This window comes from Podospora pseudocomata, chromosome 3 (genome assembly GCF_035222375.1).
Source record: "Podospora pseudocomata strain CBS 415.72m chromosome 3, whole genome shotgun sequence".
Classification (NCBI taxonomy): Eukaryota; Fungi; Ascomycota; class Sordariomycetes; order Sordariales; family Podosporaceae; genus Podospora; species Podospora pseudocomata.
In genome coordinates, this window is record NC_085887.1 from 1,318,331 (window position 1) to 1,342,646 (window position 24,316).

Genomic DNA, 24,316 nt, shown 5'->3' on the forward strand with positions numbered 1-24,316 from the left:
TCTCTCCGCCGAGATTTCGTCAGTCTGTGTCTCGAAACCCCCTTTACACGACAGCAACCACACCCAAAGCTCGGTATTCTTTTGGGGACTTTTGTGTCAGGACTTGGTGTGATGATGTCTGAGTAAGATTCTTGTTAGACACACATTCGGACCAGTCGGAAGGGACCCAAGTCGGTAGTTGAGGGGTTTGGTGTGTGTGTGTGTGTGTTTGTGTATGTGTGTGTGTGTGTGTGTGGGCTAGGGAGGTAGGTACTTTCTGTGCAACGTTTTACTGCATGGGCAACTCAGGACGGCGAAACACGGGGCTTACATTTTCGTCTACGGAGCGTGGATGTGTTTTGAGGTTTTTGACGGGTGGGCGGCACAGTAAACGGTGCAAGTTGGATACCTTACCTGAGTACCTAGGTAGGGATAGGATGAAAAGGGGAAGGGTTGGGATAGGTGACCAAGGCGGTGCAGGGGCTTGACATTTATGGGTGAGGTGAGGGTACAACCCGTTTTGAGAAGACGGACATACAACCCACACTTGACGAACTACTTTTGATTCACAGAGAGCACTTCCAAATCACAGTCAAAGGTAGCTAAACGTGTCACCAATCTTGCATGTCACCAAAATCAAGGCGTGGGATCTAATCCATTCCCTCAGCCAAGGTAGTAATAGAAGTCTAACCGAACAATGTTCCCTCCCCTTCATTCCCAACGTTTGTCATTTCTTCTAGCTAACCTGCCGGCCCTTGAAAATCTACCTAATCTTCACCTTGATGTACGGCACCTCCACATCCTCCCCGTCCGCATCCTCCGTCACCACATCAAAGATCAGCTCCTTCTGATGCTCGGGAATCTTCTTCTTGCTCACCGTCTCGACCAGCTCGCTCAACTTCATCGGATACTTGTCCTTTCTCTTCGCAGGCGGGAAGAAGGACGCGTACAGCAAGCTCACGCCTGAGCTCACCATCGAGATCTCCAGGCCACGGGACTTGAAGTCATCGATCAACTCTTGCAGCGTGACATCATTGAACTCGAAGCGGTCCCAGATCTTGTCAAACGTCACCTTGCCGTCGGGACCCGTGTACTCAACCTTGGGGCTGGCAATCGGCTCGCTGAAGCCAAAAAAGGGCAGGGCCAAGTTGATGAAGCCGTTCTTGTACTGCTCGATGTCGTCCTTGCCGTCGATGATCTTGAACAGCTCAAGGATGACCAGGCCGGTGACCAACGCCGTAGTGGTGGCGATGGCGGGAATGATCTTGCCGGCGATGAACTTGGTCTTGTGCCTATCGGCCTGCTCGATCTTGTAGTTGTCGGCACGCAGGTTGCTGGCAGCCGTGATGAAGTCAATGTGGTGGTTAGTATCATCATCCTTCTCAAACTCGACAGGAGTGAGCTTGAAGCCGGCAAGGGACTTGGGATCGGGAAGCTGCTTGATCAGATTGCTCAGCTCAGCTTCATCATCAAAGGCAGCGCCGGCGTTCGGATCCTAAAACAAGTCAGCGAGATCATTCTAGGGTACCTCTTCAGGCAAAACTTACAGGCTCCTTCTCGTCGGCCTGAATCTTGACGTTGGAATCAGGAGAAAAGTCGGGAACAATCATCGACTCCAAGGCCTGGATGTAATCCTGCCTTGTCTTGTCCTTGACATTGATATTGTAGTTGAAGGCATGCAGGTTGGTCGCCGCCACGATGAAGCTGTAGTGAGTGGGATTGTTCACATCAAACTTCAACGGATCAGGCGCGCGCTTCGGCCCAGACCAGAATGGGGTGCCGGTAGACGAGACAGAGTCCTTGGGGAAGTTGTAGAGCAGCTGCTGAATAGCATTGTTGTATTGCTTCTCGAACAGCATGCGGCCCCACTGAACGCAGTCCTCAAAGGTGAGAGCCCGGTCATTCTTGAGGTAGTCGAGGAGCATCTCGAGGGTGGCCTTCTCGTTGCCGCCCTGCTTCAGAGTGGTCTCGAGGTAGTTGGGCTGGGTAAGATAGAGGTTGGCTGTCTCGGCAGGCTTGACAAACGAGCTCTCAAACAACTCACGAGCCCACGCAATGGTGTGCTCGATCTTGTTGGGGAAACTGCGCAGAGTGCACATGGGGAAGGACTGCTCGGGGGGATCCTGAGAGGATGAGTATGACTCGGTGATCTTGGGAAGGACGACCTGGGTGTTGCCCTTGGTACCAAGAGTACCGCTCTCCAGCAGAGGCTTGTGGAAGAAGACGCATCTCCTGTCGACATATGTTCTCGCCTCAACGTTGTCGAGCGCATTGGTAACACCGTCCAAGTCGTTCCAGAAATCCTCGTTAAAGATGTGCTCTGTCTCGGGGCTGACACGGTCCTTCAGGGTGACGATGTGGCCGACCAATTCAGGGTTCATCGCCTGAACTGCCCTGGCGGCACAGTCGCTCTTCATCTGGCCAACATCCTTGGGCCTGAAGAGGAACTGCCTGTTGAGGTTGCTCTTCTCGATGGAATCCATGTCGGTAACAGTGATCTTGCCGCGAGGACCGGTTCCGAGACCGATCATGGCCCAGTTCTTGAGCATTTCGCAGCCGATAGCACCGGCACCGACGAGGAACTGTCTGACGTTGGCGACCTTGTCTTGGAACTCGCGGCCAAAGACGGCAATTTGGCCATCATAGCGAGCACCGGTGGGCTGGCAAAGCTCCTCGGTGCGGGCAACACTCGTTGGGAGTGATTCAAGCGAGTCAAAGTACATGAACTGCTGCACGGGGTTGAACTTTCCAGACACAGCCTTGAGCACTTCTTGAGCCGCGAGACCGCCGAAGAAGGCGGCCATTGGGTTCAGGTCACCAGTAGCCTGGTAGCTGAGCTCCTTCAGGAGCTTCTCATCCCACTCCACCTCGATTCCCTCGGCTTGGGCGAACTGCTTGGCCGAGCTGATCACGACAAGCGCATCCTCATCGTTCATGGGCCGGGGAAGACGACCATGGGTCTGGGCAAAGGCATGCACGGCTTGGAACCCGATGTGAAGCTGTTGTGGGCGATCAAACTTGGCAAAATCAGAGATGACAAATTCAGGCTCTTTCAAGGCAGCAGAAATGCTCTTGAAGCTGATGAACTTGGGCATCTTGACCTGCTGATAGAGACCTCCGCGCTTGTACTGTCCGAGACCTGACACGTCACCGATGGAAAAGGTGTATGGGCCCCTGACCGTGACCTTTCGGGGCTCGGCACCGTTGAGACCCTCCATACCCTCCACCTCGGTAAACGTCACGTAGTCGCCATCCTCCAGCCCGTGCCGCGTCTCATCGAGGGCAGAGACCAGACCCTCTTCGTCGATGCCTGCCACTATACCACTGACGGGGTTCTCGCCACTGGAGTCGAGCACGGTGAAGTTGTTGCCGAAATCGCAAAAGATGTTGGCGAACAGGCCGGCTGTCTCGGCGGCGATAAAGTAGATGCCCTTCTCGTGGCAGTAGTCGCCGACGAGGACCTTGAGGTGCTGGGGCGTATTTGTTAGAACCACGACCTGGTACTTGTCAAACTGCGACAGGTTCTCGCCAAGACTATCAGATTGGTGAATGTGAACTGGTGTGTAGGCGTTGAGCTCGGCGACACGTGGGGCCACGACCTGGTCGCGAGGCTTGCCGACGTCTTCGGGATGCAGGAAGAAGTTAGAAGAGAGGTCTGCGATAGCGACGGGGGCGGGATCGAAGAGGGAGACGCTCTTCACACCGGCGAGGGCGATGTTCTTTGCGATTTCGACACCGAGGCCCTTTTGACCAACGATGAGGACGTTGGAAGCGCCCATGCGCTTCATGGCCTCGTGGCCCAAGACATAGAGCTGTCGGCTGTAGAGCGACTCGTCGATTTCGGTGGTGCCCACGACCGACTCGTCAACCTGCATTCGGGTGACGAGGTCGACCTCCTCGGGGAGCTTCTTGTCCTGGATGGCATCAGGAGCAGTCAGTTTTGAGCCTGTCGGAGCTAGGGTTAACTAGCAAGGAGAAGACGAACAGTCATGGTTTTCTTGAGGGAGATAGGCAGATCCCCGTCGGATACTTTGCGTTTCCCCAGCTTGACAAGTTTATGTGATGGCTGGTGGAGTGGTTTTTGGATTGTTGATGGTGGTTTTGGGTGGTATTGCGGTTGCACCGGGCGAGGCGGCAGTTGAGTTGACGGATAGAGTAGAGAGTTGGCGGTGCGAGGTCCCGGTCACAGGTCAGCCCCGCCACCGAGCTGGACTGCGGACTGCGCTGCGGGGGATGATGCGATGGATGGTTGGCTGGGTGCCTTGTGAGCTACCCTGGAGTGTAGAGTGGGGGCAGTGACAGCCTGGAAGTAACAGTAACAACGATGCCAACGGTTTTATTATTTGAAATGTAAGTGTTGGTCTATCTCTGACGCCGATGTTTGCAATTTTGTATCTATTATTACCAACAGAGAGCTCGCCTCACAGTAAAAGACAGCTTTTGTTTCGAGCTGTCAGAGCTGCATGGAATCTGATGGTGATTTCTAACCATCCATGGCCCATGGGCCATGATGGAATGCGGTTCCACCCCCTGGGGCTGCCTAGTGGGGCAACTGGCCCCGCCTTTCCCGCCAGGTACCCTTGGCCGTGCAATTGATGAGAAGGAACAACTGCTGTTTCGCTCATCGACTTTTGACTTCGATTACACCTTTTTTCCCGATGAGCTTCTTTCTTGGTCGGGGACGGCAAGAGTCATGATGCGTGATTTTGATGCTTCCAAGTGGGTAATAGAAGTCTTTCTTTTTCTCTCTCCGACACACACATCATCGATGAAAAGAGATATCTGGCAAGATAGGTATAACCCTAGAAATACAAAAGGGCTTGCTAATGGCAACAGAACGTAAGACTCAAACTTCCAATATCTCCTCTCTTGCTTGTGTCAAAAACCAAAGAATCTCTCCACCACAAAGTCGTGTTGAATCACTGAACGGCTTTTAGATAGACGTCACTAAGGTAGGCAGGAGCAGGGTTAGCAGAGGTTCAGAGGCTCAGATGAGTCAAGCCAGTCGGTGAGGGTCAAGAGAGCACTTACAAGATCAGATCCGCATTGGGTGGGATGTGGCCGCGGAATCCTCTGTTAACAAGCGCTTGGTTAGTCATTGTCTGTGACTAATCGCAGTATAGGTTGGTAAGGTAACTAGTAGTCGCGCATACTTTTCGCCATAGCCATAGTCGCTGGTGATATCAAGCGTCGCTCTCTCCCCAACCCTCATGTCGAGGACCGCCTCATCCCAACCTGGATATACTGTCAGCTGACAGCTTGTCACAGCGGTCCTGTTACTCGACATGCGTACCTCTAATCAGTTTCCCGATCCCGATCTGAGTGGAAAAGTCTCCTCGACCGACGGAGGAGTCAAACCTGAGGTAGGGGTGATCGTGTTAGTTGGTTGCATGTAGAGAGAGAGAAGCAGGTTGTCACTCACTCCTGGCCCTTGTTTTCTGGTTGGCTGGCGTCTTTCAACCAGCCAGTGTACTCGATGACGACTGTTTGTCCAGGGGCAGGTGAAGGTCCGGTCCCGTGGACATGGGTTATTCTTGTGACGCCCATGATGCTGTTGATCTGTGGGGTTGTTGGAGTTGTTGGAGGATGTAGAGTGTTAGAGTCAAAGGTAGTCGTAACGAGCTCGGAAAAGGACGGACAAGAGTGTGGCATGGTCTGGAAAGCAACGTAGGATCTGGAGACGAGCCTTGTCCTTTTTATATATCAGGACCCTTCGTCTTGAGGTCCCGTCAGTACCTACATGGTACCTCGGGGGCTCGGAAGCCACGGCCGGTACTTTGTCGCTGCTAAAACACTGACTGACAGATCAGATGGGAGATGGCCGTGTCGATCGATTCCCGTGCCCCCGTCACCGGCCAGTCCCCAGTGGCTCTATACTAGCTCGACCCTGCAATCTTAGTCTGCGGTGCTGGTGCTGGTGGCATCCCACATCGCATCCAGGATGCTGTGATGGATGAATCTGGTCGCCGAACTGGTGTGTAAGACCCCGGTCCTGGTTGGCTGCACGGCAGAAGCAGCAGCTAGATCTGGCGCGGGGCTATCCGTGGGGTTCGGTCTTCTCGAAGCGAGATTCTCTGATGACCCTCTGTGACCCCTTCACTTTTACCGCATGCTGCATGTACCCAACCTGCCAATCTGCTTTTTTTGCATCCCCCAACACCAAGATATTGGGATGGCCTTTGAACACGGGAAACGCCTAAGCGGTACGTAGCGGCAAGGGTGGGCACCACCACGGGCCGACGCCGACAACGGTCCATCACCCCCCTAGGTTCCCTTCAGGAGAGAAACCTAGGTACAGTGTAGGGTAGCTTCGAACCTCGTCCCAGCACAGCGGTGGGACAAGGGTGTAGCTTGTAGCGAAAAAGACCCGCCTGTGCCACCAAACCGTTGCTGAACTGTGTGAACCTCACTCAAACCTCAACTCACTCAAACCTCAACTCACTCACAACAGTGGAGGCCACCCCCCCGCTTGTGCTCCAACGACATGCGAATGCCTTGCGGGCAATACCAGACAAATGACAGAGTCTCAGTCTCAGCTTCACACTCTCGACAGCCACGCCTGATTCCAAGACACGCCGAGAGAAAGATGGGGGGGTGGGGAGGGGTCAGCTTCATGATGGACGCCCAACGACACAAGTGGGAAGACGAACAGGAAAAAGCATCCGGGGCGGGTATCGTGATGTTGCTGGGGTGGGGATGGACCCTTCTGGCATTTCTGTCTGGTGCCCCGATCATGTACATACAGGCGGAGCAGACGCAGGACGGCATCCAATATGCGCAAAGAGGGCAAACCGTGGATGGTTGGGCTCCAGGGCGGTTCTCGGACAAGAACCCAATCTCCATACCGATATGGAGTGCCATTGCTCCAGCTGCAAGAGCCAGGGCAGGATGCCAGCGTGCATAGATGCCGCATGACACCAGGGCTAGCCCGACTCGTCGACGGGTTCAGATCTCGTCTTTCCCCTACGGTGCCTATTCCTCGACGCTGGTCGCGGCAACACGACGATATCTCGCAATGAGCGATGACGTAGCTTGTCCGCTGGTACGGACGGCTCCATCAAAAATAGCTTGATGCGTTATGGGTATGTCGCAGTCCAGGGCCCAACAGGAGAAACCTCGCTATTGCTCGCCTTTCCCGCGGCTGTTCCTGCCGCTCGCTGATGCCATATCGGGCCGGTGAACACAAGAGAACCTGGAGAGGAGCGTACAGATCCATCAGGGTCAGGCCGGCCAAGTAACACGGAGCCAATTATCCGCCTAACCTTGCTGCCGTGAGTGGTTTTGAAGGAGCACACAAACGGACAAGGCACATGTGTGTGCAAACTAGCATGATACCCCCATTTCCATGAGACTCGGGGGTCTCTCGCTGGTTGCAGGGCAAGGATTCATGGGGTTCATGACGGGCGATGGCAGAAGTTGTCCCGATCTGCACCACCAGCACCTGCGAGCCTATCACATTGGCAGCCAAACAGCGAGTGTTATGCCAGATAGATTGGACGTGACTGCCGCCGGCTGATGAGTACGAACGCAGCACCGCACGATGTCGACCATGGTTCAGAGGGGGGGCGAACATCCTTTGGGCTCACCATGGCACCCTGCATCCTGCTTTTCTCGCCCTTCCAGACATGCCATTCTATCTCACCCTTCCGGCCGATGTCCACAAACGGATAGGTAGCTTTATGAACGACCCTTCAGCCGAACCACCTGCAGCAAAGGTGCTCTTGCTGCCGAGCTCACCTTGCTGACGACAGCCCCATGCCGTGATGGGAATCTTGGTCTCCTCCGAGGCCCCAATCTATCGATCTAAGGATCTGCTGGACACAATGCCTCCAACCTACGGGATGGAGCAAAATTCGGTTGGTGGCAGCTCCCCCGGGCATTTCTCTCGGTTTCCATTGGCCCGAAGGCCCTTGGTCCCCCTCGTGACAAGATCGAGATCCGGCTCTAAAGGGACTGGGAAACACGTGGTGTCCCTAGAGTGGTGGAGTACGGCGTGTGACCACAACCTTGAACCTTGTGTGAGAGATTCTGCCGCTTTGATCTTGTACAAGTGGGTAAACAACCTCGAGATGGGATCTGTCCGTATTACGGCGAAAGATGTACCGGGAAGGGGGGGCGCGAATTCAACCTCCGGCTGCTCGCCCCAGGAGGCTTCTTTTTCATCCAGTTTTTTCCTGTCGGGGACACGGACAGGCGCAGGTTTGGCCTGATCATCATCGTATATCCCGTCACACTTGTGACAACGAATGCACCTCAAGGCTGCCCGATGCCTTTCGGCGCCGGCCTATTCTCCATCGCCAACTCGTTCGAAGATGTGATGGGAGATGGAGTCTTCTGCAGGACCCAACAACTTGACATGACCCACCACCGAACAATTACTACCACTTGAGGAACTGGGAAATAAGGATAGCCTCGCCAGGTGGGAAGATAAGGCAGTCAAACCACAGACGGAACGTTGCAGACCTGTCGTAACACACTCGACGATATATCAACACACACACACGCACACACACACATCTGGAAAGAGATATGAAACACGCATTCAACACCTGATGCGGCTGCGCACATGGTAACTTGCTCCGTGACAGATATTTTTCTTTTCCATCAGTCTTTCTCTCCCACAAGCCGATGCCGCAATGGCATCCCGAGAAAGTCTAGACCGACCGAAAAGACCTGGGGGTTTCCTAGGATTCGGGCGCGAGACACATTTCTCACGTTCGCTGCCGATCGGTCAAGGTTGATTGACGAATGATGGATCAGTTCACACTTGTGAGACAATGCGGGTGAGTGGGCAGGTCGACAGACAAACAGTCCGTGGGGTTTTTTTGCTAATAGTCAAGGTCAGTTATGACTGGTCGGCAACGAAAAGAGGGAGGGCTTCCACTACTCATCTAGAAATTGCACATTGCAGCCCGTCTTTGAAGATCAAAGAGCCAACTCACCGGCTGGTCGTACCCCTGATGTCCAACTGTCCTTGGTTCTCGCCGCCTCACAGCGCCGCAGGTCGTCTTGTTTGGACCATCACAAGATCACGACCGCGCCTCTCGCCATCAATGTGGAGCAGGTAGGTAGGTGGTTGAAGCGAGCCCAACAGACTGCTGGGGAAGTTGAACGAAGGGGATGAAACAGCTCGCCTCAATGTTCGGGCTTCTCGAACGATTAAGAAAAGAAACTGGGACGTAGATGAGGCTGAGCAACAACGGGCGCCGCTCGGGGAGGCTCAACTGACTTTCCGAGTGGCAGCCTGACGGATCACGGATGAGACTCCGATCCATGTCTACCTTATTACTGGGAGAAGATCAGGTCGCAGGTCATTGTCGATGGGATGGGTCCTATCTATCCGTTATCCGATCTTGACAGGGTGATATCCGCTTTTCTTTTTTTTTTCTTTTTTTTTTCACCTACCTACCTACACGCCGCCAATCTGAGTGGAAGATCTCTCACTCGACCTAACATAGGGGCCACCATCACCAGCAGCTCCCAATCCAACAACATGTCCAGTCAAGGTGTGAAAAACAACAACAAGATAACTCTGGTCGGAGTAGGTAATCAAACCCAAATAAGGTAAACCATATGCATAATCCCCACACCTACCTTCAACCAGAAGAGAAGTTGTTGTTGACAAATGCAACGCTCTCATCTCGGGCTTACCGCCCATATAAACCGATTCAACCAAAGGATTCAAGCTATCAATCTCACCTACCCAGCTGTCAAAAAAAAAATCCAATAAAACAATGGCACCGCAATTTCGGCGAATTATGTATCTCACCCGTCAACGTTGTGTTGTAGGGCTGCTTACCTCCCTAGTTAGGTGCTCGCGCCAATTCCCAGATCCAAGGTTTGAGCTGCGTTGCGCGCTTAGAGATTAGGCTTGGCCAACGGTGATTGACAAGTGATTACCCAATGGAGAGACGTGTTGGTGGTGGTGTTGGCTGCCATTCAGCCAGATGGCGAAGACTGTAAATATCCAAGATTGGAAGCTGCGCGTTCTTTAGTTTCGTCCCGGCAGCTCACCAGCCTTTGGCTCTCTCACCGGGGTTTTTTTTTCTTCATAACTTTTCTGCAAGGACGGTAGGTTATCCAATCACGACTTGACAAGAGGAAAATTGGGCCAACAGTCCAGTTAACAACCAACAGGATTTGTAGCCGCAGAAATCGCGATTGGCAAGACAAGACAAGGGAGCCACGAGACCGAGACCGAACCACCGACCTGATTTGACATGGCCGCTTAACAGACCCACGGTAAAGCAAGCGGTTGTTGGTTCGTTCCTCACCTCTTCACCTGCCCCCCGTGCTGTGGCGGAAGAGGCTCACAGCCGACTTTTGGCGCGGCGTGCGGCGAGGATGTTCAACTTGCGGCACAGAACGTTGACTTGTCTCTTTTCCGCGTTGTTGGGTATCCTTCAACAGGAAAGAGCCTGAGAGCTGAGGAGACCTGAGGCGTGGAACGGTGCAAAGTACACGATCCGGTCCGTTATGGTGCCATTCTTTCACCCAGTATGGTCCGTTTATGGTGAACCTGTGCAAAGGCGCCTCGGAAGGATCAGGCACACATGGCGCACGAGTAAACTCAGCAACAAGAACGGGACAGATCGGAACCGGGTATGGGCTGGAGCGAACGGTGTAAGGTATCACGGAGATCTCTCTCCCTCCCCCCGAGACCGAGGCGGGCATGGTAAGGTAGGTAGGTTCAATTTTCAGCCCATCAAAAAAGGTTTTCAAGTTGCGCAGTTTGCTCAGCTTGTTCGTATCAGAGAGGGGGGAAATGTTTGATTTGCTTGTCTATCTTCCTCTGACAATACGAGTAAGTTTACGCACGCAATTCACACACATACATCAGATACGATCTCATCTATTTCATTCTGAAGTGATGGATGCTGCGGTTAGTGTATCGTACCTGAAGGTGTTACCCCCGCATCTCCAAGGCAGGCAGTGCAAGCATGGAACATGACCATCACGCGGGGGAAGAGAGAGACCCTGCATCCAAGAACTGCTTTTTATAACTGTAAACTCTTGTGGCTTCGTTGCTCTCTCTCTCTCTCTCTCTGATCAACAACATCACGAGAAATCACGACATCAAAAATCCTGGGCCACTGCTGATCTACTGTACCTGCTTTGCTCTGCTGATGCAATACCTACCCCACCACCACCACCATCCCTTCTTCTCGACAGGATAGGTATTGCGTACTTTTTCATTCCGACAATTCACAGCCACGCGATCTGGTATGGAAGGGAAACGTGGAGCTGTTTGAGGGTAAGACATCATCGTTCGTTGAAGAGAGCTTCCTTCCGGAAATGGCCAGGCTTGAGGAGCGCGATGGAAACTATCGATATCCAAACCATGTGGGAACGATGGATTGCCCTACTATCGTTCTGTGCCGTGGTTGATCAACTCATCCAAATTCTCACCATTTTTTAACCCTACTGTCTTGTCATGGCACAGCGGGCGGCCACAAGTTGGCAGTCAGCTTCTAGAAGGCGCGGAGGCGGAACGCGGCGAGCTCACGCCCGAGGAATGAAGACGAGCTCACTGCTGGGACGCGCCATCAATCATATTCTGCCGTCCCGAAAGGGCGGGTTCTAGCCCGTCTCCCGTTTCAATATATGTGCGAGAGAGGGATGGGTGGAGGAGGGGAGTTTATGTAGGGCAATGCGGGATGTGATAGCACATATGGGGAGGCAAACTTTTTGCTGGATGGGTGGGTGCATGTTAATATAGTGGCGGTTAATCAGCTGGAGGCATTCATCAATTCGGCTACAGTATCGAGATCAAGGTTCTCAAGTTGCAGGTGTGATATACATCGAGTCCATCGAAGTAGGTATAGTAGGACCTCTCCAAGGAGGCAAGGCAAAAAGATCGTCGCTGTATTGGCACTCTGCCGTTCTTCTGCCGGGAGGGGAACACGGAAAACTCGCCGATGAGAGAGAGTTTTTCAGCAGTGGAAAAGATGCCGTCGGTGATACACCAGGCAGATCATGATGTACGTGAGCGGTGGTTCTCTTTTGCACAAACTCGACCGAGTTTGTGAACGGACCATAAAATACGACTGATGACTGCTGCCACCTGATACCTCGTGTTGATTGCTAGCACTTATAGTGCCCGGCCGTGACACCAACAAGTCCGCCTGAATTTGATTGATGGATCGACGCTTCCTTCAACGGCTGTGACAGTTGACAGGCGGCGGCGGATGGCCTTTGTGACGGGTCGAGAATCAGAGCAGATCGGATCAAATCAGATCAGACCAGACCAGATCAGATCAAAGTCACCACGTGTTGAAGAGGAGAGATGATCATCGACAAAGACCTGGAAGGTTGTTAAAGAATTGGAACGGAGAAACAGACGGGCTTTTGGATGATGAATTGCCCACCCACCCACACAACAACAGCGCGCAAATGCAAGCTTTGAAACAGTATTGAATGATGGTCCAATAAGGAGAGCCCGCTTGTGCTGTAGTGGGCCCAGTCCTTAATTGAAGCTAGAGCTGCCAGGTCAAGGCTACTTGTAGATGTGCTGCTGGAGGCTGCTCAGCACGTGGAGAAGGGAAGTATCCGGTACCTGAAACTGTCTCCCCAATTTTAGGTCCGGACCATGCACCACCGTGCGACCGTGGGCCAATAACTGGCCGCTTGCCCCTTTAGTAAACGGCGGAGTCCGTTAATCTTGGACAGCTTCTCCTCTTTTCTCCCCAGGCACCCGAAGCCTTTTCCACCCTTCTTGCAGCCCATTCCCAATGATATTCCATGGCTGTCTGTGGTGGCTCCATTCCATCCACCACCGGGCGGGCGGGCAGCGCAGGTTCAACGCGCGTCTCCAGCGTTCCCGTCTCGCAGAACCCCGCACTATTTTCTCAAGATACCACGATATCTAGGAAGGTAGTCTGTTAAGTTGTAGCAGAAGATGGGCTGGGTGTGAGAGTGAGAGATTAAAGCAAAGTGTCCACCGTTCGCTCCTCCTCCTCCTCCTCCCCTGGGGCACGGTCTGGTTTTTAATTTTTTGAACTCGTGGTGTCGCCGAGAGAGGCCCCTCCGTTTCAGGCGTTTAATCTCAAAGTCACTTTGCATAGACATTGGGGTCCACAGATACCCTCTAGCCTAACGGCCCCCCAAGCCAAGCTGGGAGCCCTGGTTCGTGTAATATTCCCACTGCTACCCTCACCTGCACCCTTGCTTGCAGCACAGCACTCCAGCACTCCGCCCCAGAGGTCTGCTTTCCCCCCCCTTCCCTTTCCCAGCCCCTTGTGCCCTTGTTGTTTCTTCCGCTTCCTTTTGGGCTATCCTGCGCCTTTCGTTCGTTCGTTCGTTCCTTCTTCTTACCCCTTCCCTTCTCCTTCTCTCCCCCCCTTCCTGCCAGTCGACATCTCCAACCCGGCGATTCTCTTCACCAACAAGTCCAAGACGACGTCGTTGCCACCAGACAACTCCGGGCGACTCGTCGACTTGTCCACCGAAGAAGACCTATCCCACCGGCGACCCTCCAGATGCCCCTTCTGACATGACCCGTGGACGCGATTACTCGAGACCACGAAGGTGAAGCACCAAGAAAAACCAGCAAAAATTCAAAGAACCACCCAATTGGACGATATCTCGTCAAGACACTCTTTTTATCGCACTCGACGACCGAGTCGCAGCAAATTGTGAGTGAGTGAGTGAGTGAGCGAGTGAGGGCTGCATAAGGGGTTTTGGGGCGTACAAGAAGCCGGCCGACCAGTGCTGCGACCACGAGCACGGAAAAAAAGACAACAGCAATCTCTACCGTCTGCAGGGTCGATCGTGGGGATCTGTTTATGCAACTGAAGTCATCAGGGAGCGGGAAACCAGGTTTGCTAACCAAATGTCATCACGTTCAGAACACACACATACACACAGACATATACACACACTCGTTGATACTTTGTTGTCAAGTACATTCATTATTCCAACCTGACAAAGTGAGTGTTGCCTCACAAAACACGAGTACGGGACCGGCCCGGGGTGGCGCTGACAATGCATTGTTTGGGAATTGGCAGACACACAACCACATACACCAACTCACACTTGCACACTTTTGGCGTCGGCCTCAAGGCTCATTCTATTCAATTCAATCTAACCAGCTTCGAAGACGCGAAACACACGCATTGGAAAACAGAGGGAGAATGAGGACAGCATCGGTTTTGGTGGCGGCCTTGGTGGCGGCCTCGTCGGCAGCTGCCGAAGTCGCGACAAAACCCAGGATCTACTTCCCGCGACATGTGAAGAGGCAGTTTGGGAATTCGACATCATCTAGCACGCTTGACCCCGAGTTGAGCGGGTCAACCGCTCTGACGGAGAGCGTGAGGACAACAGTTGTGATTACTTCGGTTCCTGTCGCCACTGTCACCATCACACCGACATCGACCACGACCCCAGATCCCCTCGATGATGAAGAGGAGGAGGAGGAGGAGGAGGAGCCTATCGTCATTGTGCCCAGTGGTATTGTCACCAGCAGCACGTCCACCTCTGTTAGCGCGTCAGAGTCTTCGTCGGAATCTGTGACTGAGTCTGCGACGGATTCGGCCACGGTTGCGTCGTCAACTCCGGTGGATGAGGAGACCACCACCTCTACGCCGACTGAGGAGGAACCTACAGTGACTCCGACTGCGTCCGCGACAAGCTCGCAGACTGACCCCGAAGAGACGGAAACCGCCAGCGAGGAGCCCGAGGAGACCCCTACGCCTACTCCTACTCCCAGCGTCGGGCCGACCGCTCCCTTCAGCAGCAGCAGCAGCAGCGTCGATCCCGAGCCCACCGCGTCGTCTACTGACGAACCGGAGCCTCCGGTCACAACCAGCTCTGAGCCCGAACGCCCGGTGACAACCAGCAGCACTGAACCCGAGCCTCCAGTCACCACCAGCACTGAACCCGAGCCCCCGGTCACCACCAGCACTGAACCTGAGCCCCCGGTCACCAGCAGCACCGAGCCCGAGCCTCCAGTGACCACCAGCAGCACCGAACCAGAGCCTCCAATCACTACCACCGAGCCCGAGCCACCCGTTACTACCAGCACCGACCCCGAGCTTCCGATTATCACCACCAACAGCACCTTGCCGGAGCCACCAATCACGACCAGCACCTTACCTGAGCCTCCGATCAGCACCGATGTCGACCTACCGATCATCACTACCAACAGCACTTTGCCGGAACCCCCCACCACGACGACTGGTCTCGATCCCGGCCCTACCGACCCAGTAACAGATGATCCTACTACTTCCGTCACGGATCCGGTGACGGATGGACCTTCCTCTGTCACCACCACCGATGGTCCAGTTATCACCCCGGACCCCGTGACAGACAACAGCACGACTACGGAACCGCCCATCACTGATCCACCGCCGTCAGATACCACTACTGCGCCCACGACTATCCCAACTGACGACCCGGGCTCTATCAGCACCCCGGGATTCGGCAACACCACAAGCTCGATCACGGAGCCAACAGGTGGCTCTTCGGAGCCTGTCACCGAGCCAACAACTGTGATTGATACCACCTCTGTGCCAACTGGAATCGTCTCCACCCCGGGCGCCAGCAACATCACCTCGATCCCCATTACCAGCGAGCCTGCTAGCGAACCTGCAACACCCGGCCCTACCACGGTTCCGTCGACTAGCGAGCGTGTTACCAGCATCGGCGTCATTGGAAGCACCACCCAGTCGGCACCATGGCTTCCCACTACCATTATTGTAGCCCCGACCCCCTCGACGACTGCATCAGGCGCCATTCCCACAACTGCTAGCGGCATCCCCACCACCTTCCCCAAGGCTATTCAGCCCGAAAATGGGAACGATGTGGTGCCGCAAGACACCGACTTGATCCAGATTGGCTTCCGTGAGGGATACAACTACCCCTTCCTGGTCAGCGAGAACAAGGCTGCGGCGCAGATCTTCAAGTATCTCCCCAAAGCGCTGGCCGAGGCTGGACAGTTTGACATGTCAAAGGTCCAGGTTAAGAGACTGGTGCCTTTGGACACCCAGAGCTCGCTGGGCTACATCACCGCCTGCGCCATTGTCACGTACCCGAGGTCCATGATCGATGCCTTGTCTGCCGACATCAAGTCCCCCAACGCTCCGCTGTACAGAAACCCCGACATCCTCGTCTACAACCTCACCATGCAGATCAACCCAGCCATCCCCATCGAGTACGGCTCCGTCTACGAGGGTGAGGGGATCGGTGGAGTCCCTGGCGGTGGCGTCCCAGGCGGCGGCGGCAGCGGCGGCGACCCGTTCGGCACGGGCGGCGACACCAACAACCCGACGGGATCCCAGCGCGGAACCACCGCCGCTATTGCCGGCGGTGCCGTCGCTGTGGCGGCCGCGTACGGTGTTGTCATGTTTGTCATTGCCCGTCGGTACAAGCGCAAGAAGCAGCTTCACCGCCGCGCCAGCTCCATCAGCAACCCATCCGACATGCGGGAGACGCCCCGCGGCGGCAGCCCTGCGCTCATGGGTGGGGCTCTCTTGAGCAGGGACTTTACCGGGTATGGTGCTGTGGTTGCGGGAGGCTCGGGGTCCGGGTCGACGGGGCAGCCGGGTGGTCGGGATAGCCACGGTAGCGGGCGGAGCGGCGCGGGCAACTCGGGACGTTTCATCTCTGCTCCTGTCGCGGCTGAGAACTCGCTTGGGTGGAACTGAGAGAGAGAACGAACAACCTTTTTTTTTTCTCACGACCTGACCTGACCGCCATGTTAAGAGCCTATCACCGCACCGCACCGCCACTGGGTGTGTGTGTTGTTGTTGTTGTTGCTTTTCCGATGCCGATACAAATTACTGTTATTATTATTGTTCCTAAGCAACAGACGAATCCACCCACCTTCCCTCCCTCAAGCGACTACGACGATGACGACGAATCTTATCTTTTGACGTTTGAGTGTTGAGCTGAAGAGCGAGAATCCCGGATCTTTTTTTTTTCTTTGTCAATTTTTCTATCAGCTTCGATACCCCCCGGGCGGTTTTTAGCGCGTGTTGTTGTTGTTGTTGTTGTTGTTTAATCGAGTCTTTTTTTGTCTATCAACATCTTTTATCACGGAAAGGCTTCGAACCGGATACCAACTCTTGTATAGAACAGACGGAACAGATGGGCATTCATACCTCACGCGCGAAAAGATTCTCGTCCTTGTTCGTCAACCCCAACCAAACCTCAATCAACAACCGAAACGTTACAAACCAACCAACCAATTTTTTTTTATTAAACCTGTCACAACTTTTTTTGTTATTTACCTTACACAAACTTATTTACTACCTTCTTGTTTTATACACGCTCTTCTTTTGTGGAGAATATGGGACGGGATTTGGCGGGCGAAAAACAAAAATTGGAACCCCCTCGCTATCTATCTTACCGGGGTCGTATTTAACTTTTTTTTGGGTTTGTTTGTCTCGTTGTGTATAAAGACTGGATTTGGGGAAGAGGAGAAGATGGTTTTGGAAGCTTGTGTGATATTTTGAGAACTTTTTTTCGCCTCGCCACTGTTTTCCTGCAAAAGTAGGAAAGGGCAGTCTGACCCGCCTTTTGTGGTTGGATCTGTTTTGGTGGGGGGGCGGTTTTGATTAGTATTAATACCTTTTTGATGGGAGGAGACGGGATGCAGATGGGAGGGGGGGTTGGAAAAGCGGTGGTGGCGGATTGGGTGACGGGAGGGTTTTGACACGACATTTTTATTCTGCTTGAGTTGAGAGACGAGGATGCTATCTACAGCCAGTCAAAAGGGGAACGCAGGTTCGCCCGATAGGTTGGTGGAGACGTTGTTGTCTTTTGGAGACTTGAACAACTGAGCTTATGTATGTATATAGGCAGACAAGGGGGGTGTTGTTGTTAGAAATCTGGATGAGAATTTTGAGGTTGAATAACTGCTGGGCTTGCTTCAATTGATAATGTGACTGTTGACATGAGATGAGATGAGTGGTAAAAGGGAGGGTTCAGATGGAAACGGTGACTGGGCAACGGTTCGTACTACGGGGAGCTAATGCCTGTTGTCATCTCAACGTTCATGTTTGAGTCTGGAAGCTGGAGAATTGAGGTGCTACAAGCAGCCAGCTTGAGATGAAACTGAGATGCTGAGGCAGAGAGCAGGCAAGCAGGCTGAAAAGGAGGAGCAATGATCCAGAACAGTGGTGTGTAAAATGAGGGGTGGATAAGCAGTTTAATTGGCTGGGTTGAGCTGCTGGTCCCGATGCGGACAGGATGCGTGCGCCGCAGGGACGATCACCTTTTGATCCCATGGGGAAGCCTGAATTACGTCTTGTTACCTCGTTCTCATCGATCAGTTCATCGTCACTCAATCCTCGACCTTTTGCAAAGAGCTGCTATAGACGTGCTGGTGAGGATTGAGAGAGCGCGACAGCAGACGACCACTTACACCCCCCAGCGAGGCTCCACCGGCGCGATTCCCTGACAGCTCTCACCATACCTGGGCGGGATAGGTAAATGAATGACCATGTTCAGCAACTACACCTTCGACAGCGGCAACAAAGAACAACCAACCAACAACAATGGGGCCATCACCTCTTCCAATTCTTCAACGTCAGCCACAACCGGTGGTGAAAACAAGAGAAAAATGATCATCACACCTCCCAGCACGAGCACCGCCTCTTGGGAGTCTTCATCATCAGACTCGCTTGAGAAGGGCGGGGGGGAGGAGGAGTATGACGACGATGACCCCTTCGAAAGGGGTAGGGGGAAATACAACCGGAGTCGAAGACAGGATGTTGACGACGGTGAGGAGCAATCACCCATGACAGTGAAGAGGAAACCCAACCCAAGAAAGGAACTCAGCTTCACTGCCGAGGAGGAGAGGGCTGTAGTAAGAAAATTTGACAAGAAGGTGGTGGTTCTCATGGCGGTGTTGTACATGCTTGCGTTTCTTGATCGGTCGAGTATGTTTCCCTTTTTTTTTTTTTTTTTTTTTTTTGGTGTCCACAACACACATGATAACTGACAAGAGGTCAGACATCGGCAACGCAAGAATAGCCAACATGGACAGCGACCTCCAGTCTAACCCGCCAAACCCGCAGTTTTATTCCCATGCCCTCTCGTCGTTTTATCTGGCGTATCTCCTGTTTGAGTGGATGGCTATTCTTTGGAGACTAATACCGGCGCATATCTACGTCTCGGTGTTGGTAGCCTCGTGGGGAGTGGTGGCTTGCCTGCAGGGGATAGCGACGAGCTACCCTGTGCTCATCGTCTTGAGGTTCTTGCTCGGGATCGGGGAGGCGGGCTTCACCGGGGTGCCGTTTTATTTGAGTTTTTTCTTCAAGAGGGAGGAGCTGGCTTTGAGAACGGCGGTTTTCATCTCTGGTAAGCCACTAAACCCCCCATCTTCACCCCAAGTTGGTCTGCGACACTAACTCAACCGAGCCGCCCCCCTAGCAACCTCCTTCTCCTCCACCCTCGCCTTCGCGATCACCTCCCTCTCCTCCCTCATCCCCCTCGCCCCCTGGCGCCTACTATTCCTCCTCGAAGGCCTCCCCTGCATCCTCATCGCCCCGCTCGCCTACTCCCTCCTCCCCTCCACCCCCTCCACCGCCCCCTTCCTCACCACCCGCCAGAAGAAAATCGCCCGTTTCCGCCTCCCTCCCCCATCACCCCCTTCCACCTCCTCCAGCCTAACCGCCCTGCGCGACCCGATAGCATGGACAACCTCCCTGATAATCCTCCTCACAAACCTAGCCTACTCCTCCCTCCCAGCCTTTTTGCCAACGATCCTAACCTCAATGGGCCACACCCCCCTCTCCTCCCAAGCCCTCTCCGCACCTCCCTACCTCTTATCATTCCTCGCAGTCCTGATAACAGCATACCTATCAGACCTCTACCGCACCCGCGGCCCCTTCCTCGTCTTCCACGCTTTTTTCTCCTGTGCCGGGTACCTCCTCCTATCCCTCTCCCAATCCCTCTCCCTCCCCCCCGGCAGCTGGGTTCGGTATTGTGCAGTCTTCCCAGCAGCAGTGGGCTTCTTCAACGTCGTCGTCCTGACGATAGCATGGAACGTCAACAACCAACACGGCGACCCCAAAGCAAAGAGCGTGGGGTTCGCGCTCATGCAAATAGTTGGACAGCTTGGCCCGTTGGCAGCTACGAGGTTGTATCCCGACCGCGACGGGCCGTATTACACCTTTGGGATGGGGGTTTGTGCAGCGGCGATGGGGATGGTGGTGGTTTTGGCGGTGGGGTTGAGGGTGTACATGCGGAGGGAGAACCAAAAGTGGGAGAGGGAGCAGGGGGAGAGGGGTGGAGAGGAGGGGGTTATGCTGATGGATAGGGGGGGAGGAGGTGACCAGGAAAGGGGAGGAGGGGAAGAGGAGAGGGGGTTTAGGTATATGCTTTGATTTTCTTTTGTTTTTTTATGGGGGGGGGGAGAGGGGAGGGGAGGTTCGTTTGGAAGATTTGGTTGCAAAATTCCATCTTTTTAATGATGGGATTCTGGGTATGGCTTGGATGGGAATTGGGTTCGGAAGCATTTTATAGCACAGTTCAAAGGGCATGCACCAAAGGGCAACCATTTGGCAGGGCGATTTGGATGGACACTTTCTTCTGTTTGGATGCTCATGGATGGAAAATAGCAAGGGTTGCATAGGATATTATAATCTACCACCTTCACCTTTCTCACACATCATCTCAACCACCTTACCAATCCACACCTGTCCCATCTTCACGTAGACACAATCTCAAAACATACAGCACACCAAATCCATTACTATCTCTACCCCTAAAACTATCACATCCCCTCCAAATCAACACCCTCGCCCCAATCCATGTACTTCTCCCATGCCACTACCCCCTCCCCAAACGCCTGAAGGCAACGCAATGAAAATCAGCAACATAAAAGTCATGCATACATATCCCTTCCCCCTGAAAAAAAGATAAAAGCAAATAAATCCATCGCCAAAAGTAACCATTCCATTCTGTTATGTCCCATCACTGTCCTCACGGCTCCAAATACTCATCATCCTCAGGCTCCGGCATCCCGATCTGAAACCTCGCCACCATCATATCATTGAACCGCCTGTAATCCGCATTGAGCTCATACCGCGGCAGCTGAGCCATCTCCTGCATATATGCCTCCTCCTCCTCATACGGATCATACCCGTCCTCATAAGGCCATCCTTCATCTTCAGATTCGACATTCGACTCGGCATCAGAAGGCGGTTCAATGCCCGCGTGCTCTCTGCCAGCCACATCGCTGTGGCCGTCCCTGTCTCGGTTTTCCCTATCATCATTCCCCCCATCATTCTCACCACCGCCACCGCGCAACCCCTGCCCCGGAGGTGAACCCGAGCCAGTGGCATTACCCCCACCAAACACCCCCATCGCCTCCGTCTCAAGCTCCTCCTCAAGCTCATGATCCAAATCCTCATCCTCGTCTTCCCCCTCCTCCTCCTCCTCCTCCTCCTCATCAACTTCATCCGACTCAGACACATGCTCATCGCTATCCTCATTCTCCTCAGCATCCGGATCGTCCGAGTCGTCGTCGTCGTCGTCATTGTCGACTACAACCGTCAGGACAAGAGCAAGCTCCATGGGAGAGAAGAAAGGCGTACGAAGTGGCAACAGATTGTTCAGCATCTCCCCGGTCTCGTCCGAGTTGGAGTCATACTCGTGGTCAGCCACCTTCCAGAAAGCCGTCGGGCCGCAGGGGCCGTGTTCGCTGTAGTCCCTGTGAACGTCCAAAGTCAACAATGCTGTTTCTCAAAGCACCCAAACCAGAAAAAACCTACTTATCAAACCAATTCCCAACAACACCCCTGGCAGACCTCCTCCCACCAAGCTGGAACCCCTCGCTCTTCCACCGCTCCTCCCCGTCATAAATTGAATACGTCGTCCACCTCACCTCCCCCTCCCTCGTCATCCTCACCGTCCCCCTCAACTCCGAATCCGCATTCCCATCCCAAGACCAGTCCAGCGCCCTAGACTGTCCCTCAAAATGAACAACCGGCCAGTCCTCATGATCTCCCGCCTCAGGATCCGCAGGCTCAATCTTGGTGGCATGAACCTTCATAAGAATAAGCCTCACCGCCTCACCAGTATTCAGCGGCTCCCTCGGCGCTTCGGCCGCCTGACCCTCCCCCTCGTGGTTGTGAAAGTTGAAATGGAAAAAATCTGTATAATCGAGGAAGCAGACAACCCTCAACCAAGTCCCCTTGACCCCATACGGATCCCTCTTTGCAATCTCCTCCAACTTCAACCTCCTCTCCCTCTCCTCCTGCTCTTCCTCCTCCTCCTCCTCCTCCTCCCCCTCCACCTTCTTATCCTCCAAACTGGCAAGCGCATTCTCCGGCACCCAAGGGATATAACTCCCCTCCCACACACCCCCAAACCTCTTCCCCCAGACATGCTCCACCGCATCAAAAAACGCCAACCCCTTCGCCCGCAAATTCGTCCCCAACACAATCATAATCGCCTCCGCCTTCTCCCAATCAACCCTCAACCCCTTCCCCTCCTCCCCCTCGGGCGTATAAAACGGTCCCCAACCCGTCTCCTCCCTCTTATACTCCCGAATATCATACACCTTCGCACAAGCAGTCGCATAAGCCCTCTCAGGCAAACTCCACTTCTTCAGCGAGCTCCCGCTCGTGACATCCCTCAGCAAGTCCTGAATCCCCAACAAACAATGCAAATGCGCACTCATCCGCCTCCTCTCCCTCTCCTCCTCGTCCACCACCTCCCCCAACGACCTCCTCACCGTCTTCGGGCTGATGACAGGAAAAGGTCGCTGAGGGTGCTTCGGAATCCTCTTAAAAATCGTCGACTGGTAAAAAAACCCTTGAAGAACCCCATTCCAATTCTCATCAAACGCCGACCTTGGCGCCTCCTCCAGCACCCGGGCCAGATACTCACAAGTCGCCGATCGATGGTACGTCTCCGCATTCACCAACCTCGACGGACCCTCCTCAAGCCCTTGCTCAAGAGAAGGGATATGACTCAGCAGTCTGGTTATAGTCCGATGAACAAACGGCAGCTCCCGCATAGCCAACTCATTGGTCTTCGTAAAGTCCCCATCATCAGGAATAAGCCACCCCGCAGAAACAACCTGCTCCAGATGAAGCAGATCCCTCACTTCCTGAACGAAATCAATGCCCGTCGCCGAGGCTGGTTTGTCCTATCACTCATATCAGCAATCATTCCCCTTTTCCCCAACACTAATTCACTTACCAAAATCCTGCAATAAACATCCCTACAAAGCGGGTTATTCCCCTCGACAAAATCCCTAAACCCTTTACAAACCCGTGGCAAGTTCCCCAAGTCCTTCGGGTCAAGAAGGGAGAGTATCCCGTGGAATATCTCGGGCGGGAGGCTCAAAATGCCCACCATCTCGTTGTCGGTTGTTGTCGTGCTAGATGAAGAGGAGGAGGAGGTGGTGGGGCGGCAAGTCGGGAGGTGACTTGCGGTTGAGGATGTTGATGTCATGAACCGACACACACACGCACACACACACACACACACACACACACACACACACACTCCAACCAAAGTTTGATGATTGGAAAAAAATGGTTGATTTTGGGGAAAGTGGTTGGGCGATGGATGGGCTTGTGTGTTCAGTGGGTGGTGACGATTATCCGTTTGCCGCCGCCCCGGAGTGGATGTGGTGTAATGTCGGTGATAAGAGCTCCCTAACCACCGGGACCGAGCGAAGGTTACCTAACCCACGGGCATCAGTCAGCAAAGCAAGCGTCTAACGTGATGGAACTCGCTCAACCTGATCAAAAACGTACACTTGATGTTTTGTTTTGTACGCAGTTGTCGATTATTGGAATCTGTGTCAGATTCTGCTTTGCATTTGATTACTGCACTGCAAAGTTGTTGAGTTGTTGCGACTTGGAATTTGTTATCTAGGTTTGCCCCTCAGATGGTGGTGACTTGGACCCAGCTCCTCAAGCAGGCTACAAAAAAAAAATGGTTTGTAATCCTCAAGAGCTACGGGCACCTACGCGGGGTTCCTTGCCACTTTTTCCCTCTCGTTCCTTCCCAAAACATAAAAGGAGCGGCAGGAGCAAGCTGCCTTGTGACCAGTACCTACCAGCTGTTGGGACAGGAGCCCGGGGAGGAGCCCGGGGAGGAGCCCCTACCCTGACCTAGCTAAAGAAGCAACAGCAACCCCGCACTTTTTTTGGTTGAAGGAGCTTGGGAGCTGCCGTCTGAACTGTGGGGGACATAGGTATGGCGTCAGTTTCGTCGGGTTGGACCTAGCTTCTACACACACGGTGATGGGATATGCGGTTGACTTTTGCATGACAATCCCCCCAGAATATCATGCAAGTCCGAGTAGTGTATAACCCCCACTGCCAAGATCCAAGACATGTCGGTGTCTGTCGGTGACTTTGTCGAGTATAGG

The 24,316-nt window shown here is 53.7% G+C and overlaps 5 protein-coding genes across 5 annotated transcripts; 2 read left to right on the forward strand and 3 right to left on the reverse strand.

The window, feature by feature from the left end:
• Positions 1–580: 580 nt before the first annotated feature.
• UBA1 (E1 ubiquitin-activating protein) lies at positions 581–3,970 on the reverse strand (the record flags this gene model as incomplete). Its single annotated transcript, XM_062888665.1, has 3 exons — positions 581–1,474; positions 1,527–3,893; positions 3,965–3,970. The coding sequence occupies 3 exons, from the start codon at positions 3,968–3,970 to the stop codon at positions 743–745; spliced, it is 3,105 nt and encodes a 1,034-aa protein (XP_062744564.1). The 3' UTR covers positions 581–742.
• Positions 3,971–4,898: 928 nt separating this feature from the next.
• FKR3 (FK506-binding protein 1B) lies at positions 4,899–5,815 on the reverse strand (the record flags this gene model as incomplete). The annotated part of the gene is made up of 5 exons (XM_062888666.1): positions 5,402–5,815; positions 5,273–5,337; positions 5,133–5,214; positions 5,011–5,052; positions 4,899–4,926 (listed from the first exon to the last, which is right to left on the reverse strand). Exons 1-5 carry the CDS (start codon positions 5,629–5,631, stop codon positions 4,899–4,901), a joined length of 447 nt encoding a protein of 148 aa, XP_062744565.1. The 5' UTR covers positions 5,632–5,815.
• Positions 5,816–14,111: 8,296 nt separating this feature from the next.
• On the forward strand, positions 14,112–16,622 carry MSB2 (multicopy suppressor of a budding defect; the record flags this gene model as incomplete). The annotated part of the gene is made up of 1 exon (XM_062888667.1): positions 14,112–16,622. One exon carries the CDS (start codon positions 14,112–14,114, stop codon positions 16,620–16,622), a length of 2,511 nt encoding a protein of 836 aa, XP_062744566.1.
• Positions 16,623–17,991: 1,369 nt separating this feature from the next.
• QC762_303720 (uncharacterized protein) lies at positions 17,992–20,591 on the forward strand. Its single transcript, XM_062888668.1, has 3 exons — positions 17,992–18,860; positions 18,934–19,281; positions 19,342–20,591. The coding sequence occupies exons 1-3, from the start codon at positions 18,416–18,418 to the stop codon at positions 20,307–20,309; spliced, it is 1,761 nt and encodes a 586-aa protein (XP_062744567.1). The 5' UTR covers positions 17,992–18,415; the 3' UTR covers positions 20,310–20,591.
• Positions 20,592–20,907: 316 nt separating this feature from the next.
• Positions 20,908–23,923, reverse strand: QC762_303740 (uncharacterized protein; the record flags this gene model as incomplete). The annotated part of the gene is given in 5 exon segments (XM_062888669.1): positions 20,908–21,637; positions 21,699–23,080; positions 23,134–23,402; positions 23,417–23,622; positions 23,697–23,923. The coding sequence occupies 3 exon segments, from the start codon at positions 23,386–23,388 to the stop codon at positions 20,908–20,910; spliced, it is 2,367 nt and encodes a 788-aa protein (XP_062744568.1). The 5' UTR covers positions 23,389–23,402; positions 23,417–23,622; positions 23,697–23,923.
• Between the last annotated feature and the right edge of the window lie 393 nt (positions 23,924–24,316).